A 5,000-nucleotide genomic window follows, 5' to 3' on the forward strand; every position below is an offset into this window, starting at 1 on the left:
CAGGTACCACAGTATGCCCCTGTCTCCTTCATAATGTATTGTTCTCCCGAGGTATACATTTCAAATTTCACAGCAAAGCATTTTTGTTTAATCTCAGACGTGTCGGGAAGTTTATTGCCTCTTATGTGTTGTGTGAGTTCACCTTCCTGTCTTTGTGTCTGGAACATTAGCTGTGAGCAATCTCCTACCTCAGCACAACACAGAGCTACCACTGCCATCTATCCTCCAGAACTTTCTGTCTGTCACATAATCATAATATCAGCTCCTATGCACTGTACACTCTCACATCTAACTGTCACACAGGGAATGGACTGTATTTTAGTACTGTGTGGTGTGACCTTGCTTGGTTTTTGCTGAGCCACACACACACACACAGGCACACACACACACACACATACACACATACACACACGCATCGCTGCACTCAGGGTAACTTGAGGTGAGTCTAATAAGTGAGTGTTCGAGGATAATGATGACGATGACGAAGAATGGTACAGTAAAGCTGACCTTCAAAGCGACAATGCCGGTTGAAATGTTATTATAGCATAATTGGGCTTGATAAAAGTAACATTCAGCAAGATATGTTAACTCTCTTTTTCTTTAATTGCCATTTCTTTGCCCAGTTGCTGCTCCTGCATGTCTAGATGTGCACTGTTCCTCCTTGTGACAGTAAGCCCACCCGACCCTCATTTGTCTCCTCTCTCTCTCCTCTCCTCCAGACCCGTTCCCCCCTGAGGCCCCCCAGTCTGTCCGCATCGGTAACGAGAGCCTGGCGAGGGACGGCAGGGTAGGGGTGCTGCTCCTCTGGGACCCCCCCAGGGAGGGAGACCTGCCCCTGCACCACTACAAGGTCACCTGGAGCCCCCGCCACACCCCACGACCCCGCCTCACAGGACAGGACAGGAAGGACCATGCCAGGGTCACACAGGGGGTAAGAGAGCCATGCGCACTCTCTACAAACTCATATGAACTCTACTGTTCCAGCTCTGTTTCTCCTAGTATTGACTGGGCTATAAACTGAGAAATGATGAGGGTTCTTTTGTATAGGGATTGACCTCTGTGCTTAACTTAACCAAGCTTAATATTTTGCAATGACTTTCAAAGAAACCAAATATAATAAGTGAAATAACTGTGTCATTACAGTGTATACAATTGTAATGCTATTCATCAGACACAAACAATATGATCAGCTGGGCTTGCTCAGTTGTTGCACATCTCACCTTTCGGCAAATACATAATGCAGGGGATCACTCTAGAGCCACAGAATGGCTCCTGGGCATGTGTGTCTGCTGTTCTGTAGTAGCTCTGCAGGTGCCCTGCATGCATACACACACACACACACACACACACACACACACAGACACACACACACACACACACACACACAGCAGCAGCACCTGGGTTTTAATAAAGTGCTCGCCTCTGGATTTTACTTCTCTACAAAAGTTGTGAGAACAAACGCAGAGGCAGCTGTGGATTTTATTGTGACTTAACCGTTCGTTCCCCAGTAAATCAACAACCAGCGAATGGTTCTGATTAGGATATTTGTTTTCACTATTACACAGCTCTCTCTGGTTTAATGCGGCGCTCTGTTTCATAGAAACATTCCCCAATAAAGAGCTACTGTTTTCAGATGTCAGGTGAACCAAAATATGCCATCGTCTGGATGGATTTGCGTCATGTTAGAATGACTCAACTTCAAATCAAATCAACTAGCAACATATTGAAAATATATCAAGTGCTATGAGAAACATGATATGAATGATGTCTTTGACGTCAAGTTTGTCCTTTAGACATAAATATAAGGACTACATGTAGCGCGTAAAGCCAGGCACCGTGAAAATTGAGTTTGTCATGGCTACCCGGCTCCCGTCTGTCTGTCTGACTGTCTGTCAGGCAAATCAAATAGCAATGGGGCAGTTATTGAGGAATGGTGGAAAAATACATACTGTTGAGGGTAATTTAATGGACATTGGCAGATCGCATAGTTAATGGCTATTACCTAATAGCTATGGTAGTCAATGGATTGTGTGAGTGAAGTATTGAGTCTTTTTTGTTTTGGTGCAGTTAAGAACTCTTTATTATAAGTAAGCGAGGTATGGAAGCCTGTATGAAGGAGAAGCCTGGAGGAGAGCCAAGGCCTTGGCCTTGCTGGGTCTGTGTGTGTGTGTGTGTGTGTGTGTGTGTGTGTGTGTGTGTGTGTGTGTGTGTGTGTGTGTGTGTGTGTGTGTGTGTGTGTGTGTGTGTGTGTGCATGTGCGTGTGTGTAACCTGGCCTTTTTGGGTAATAAAGACTCTGGCAGGATCCGTTTAAACGTTTAAAATGGACATGGCAGTCCACTCCTCCACTGGGACACGGGAACACTGGAATTTTTACAAGTGTGTGTGTGTTCCCACCTAACACACTGGCAGCTGGGCCAAGCCACCACACACACACACACACACACACACACACACCTAGCCTATATATTTGTATCAGAGGCAAAAACCACTACCCAATGACAAATCATAGCACATTTATCAATTGTGACAAATCACTATTTATGTTGCTTTCCGCTCCACACATGTGCAGGCACAAGCACAAGCACACACACACACACACACACACACACACACACACACACACACACACCTATACAGCCCCATACAGCCCCATAGAGTAAATGTTTTGGCTATCATGATGGCTATTGAAATACTCAACCCCATTTCCATACTGGTCGCCCCCTAGCAAACCTTTGGGAAACTGGCTTTTAACTCTAACTCTCCCTATTATGATCTGTCATTATCTGCCCATCTATCATGTTTTGTCTACCTGTCAACCAGGGAAAATGGGCAGTCGGGACCATTAGCAAAGTTGTTTTGATGTGCTGTCAGTCAAACCTCTAATGGAAAACAGCTTAGCATTATCAATCATAATGACACAGTTTTTTCCATTTGTCACTCAGAGAGGTAATATGTCTGAATCACTCCAACTGGTCCAAAACACTGCCAAGCCTGAGCTGATGGATACTTGACTTGTTAAAAGATGTCCGTTATCCGAAACAGACAGAGCTTTGACGACCTTGTGACCCCTTAAGGTTATTCTCAGTTAACACGCGACAGCCGTGCTTCCGTCCCCTTTGGCACCTCCTCATCAGTCATGTTAGTTCCTACTGGACTGCACTGCCTGGCCGTCGACTAACGTATTGTTTTGTGATCTTCCACTTTCCTACCTTACACAGTCATAATGGTCATATTCACTTACAGCATTTATTATATAAATAAATTACTGTTGCACAGCTCACTCTCCTCATATAATATCCTTCATGACCTGTCATACCATGGGCAAACTGAAAAGCATTTGACCATATGTCTGTTCAAATCAAGGTTAGCCGTAAAACTTGTACTGCTCTGAATCAATTTACAGAGTCTTTTCCAAGATTGGCTGAACAAGACATACCAAGAGTGAGTGGACAGAATGTTGTCAGTTGGATGAAGGTCTTTTCAGCTCAGCTTAGTGGTTGTGAAGGAAAGGAAATGTTCCTGGCTAACAGGAGATATAAATGGGAAAAAAATAATAAATGGAATGAGGAATGGTATCAAACACGTGCGTTTGATACCATTCGTCTTTCCAGTCCATGCATTACAATGAGCCCGCCCTCCGATTTCTACCTCCACCAGCCTCCCCTGGACTGCACAACATCTGTTAAATGTATGAACCCTGTTTTATCTGTGTGTTGTTTGTCAGATTGTGGGAGAAATGGAGCTGCAGGGTCTGCTGCCCAGTACAGCCTACCTGATCCAAGTGCAGGCCATCTCCTACTGGGGACAGAAACGCCTGAAGAGCATCCGCGCCCAGCTCACCTTTACTACCACCTTAAATACAGGTAAACTCACCTTTATTACCACCTTAAATACAGGTAAACTCACCTTTCCTACTAAAATCAATACAGGTTAACTCATCTGTATACCACAACAATAGAGCTAAACCAACTCAATGTAACTCACGCTGACTTTAGAAACCACAGTGTTTTTACAATGGATGATTCACAACTTTCACCATGGTAACCACTAGATTCAGCTCCTTACTTTCCCCAACAGTTACCTAACACAAAGTCTAGCCAGCCCTCTCAACACACACTTACAACGACAGTGTTAACATAATCAGTGTGACGTGACACTGGGCTTTAACTTTTGACTTAGCTCTCTGGTTCAAGGTGCAGGTTCCATGTAGGGGCACTGAGGTTAGAGGAACAGGTCTCATGTAGGGGCTTTGGGTGTTGACACCTACTAGACCGACCTGCCTCCCTGTGTACCGAGGCCAAGCTGAAATACATTAACCTCTCCCTCAGAAGCAGGAGCCTGGCTTGTATCAGCTGTGTAATCAGGGCCTTATCATGGTCCCACTGGCTGTGAGGTCATCAGAAGGGGACAACCCAGGGGACACATCCCAGCTAGCAACACTTAACCCCTCAGTCTGACCCTCAAGTCAATATGTGTGTGTGTGTGTGTGTGTGTGTGTGTGTGTGTGTGTGTGTGTGTGTGTGTGTGTGTGTGCTTGTGTGCTTGTGTGCTTGTGTGCCTGTGTGTGTGCATGTCCATGTGTGTGTCTGGCCCCCTCTGATCCTTTGGGTGCCTCTCCTGTTGTTGTTTCTGGTCTTAATTAGCTTGCATAAATCCCTATCCCAATCCCCCCCCCAAAGAAATTCTGCCAAAACCATTTCCAGACACCCACTATGAGGGCTCTGGTGGAACCTTCACAACTCTCTCCCGGCTGAGGCCAGTCCTACATGGACTCTTAATAGGCGACTGACTAATACCATGAACCTATTCCATATTTCAATAAAGTAGCTAAAACATGCATGTTATTTTCCTATGGTCCAATTAATTAGATGTTTTCCGAGCTAGTCAGCTTATTTCGTACATGTCTTGTTTTTTTGGTCCCTTTTTTATCACCACCTGGTGTTCCTCTCGTGTGGCCTTTTAAAACATAACTTGGGGTTGTAAAAGCCTACTTTATGG

The 5,000-nt window shown here is 45.0% G+C and overlaps 1 protein-coding gene across 1 annotated transcript in view; it reads left to right on the forward strand.

The window, feature by feature from the left end:
• anos1b (anosmin 1b) overlaps positions 1–5,000 on the forward strand; it is a gene marked incomplete at its 5' end in the record, with an annotated part of 43,412 nt that overhangs the window by 30,704 nt on the left and 7,708 nt on the right. Inside the window, 2 exons of the mRNA XM_083671120.1 lie at positions 720–931; positions 3,727–3,865. Of these exons, the coding sequence (XP_083527246.1) occupies positions 720–931; positions 3,727–3,865 (351 nt within the window). The remainder of the gene's footprint in view (positions 1–719; positions 932–3,726; positions 3,866–5,000) is intronic.

Source organism: Argentina silus, assembly GCF_951799395.1.
Source record: "Argentina silus genome assembly, chromosome: 6".
Taxonomy (NCBI): domain Eukaryota; kingdom Metazoa; phylum Chordata; class Actinopteri; order Argentiniformes; family Argentinidae; genus Argentina; species Argentina silus.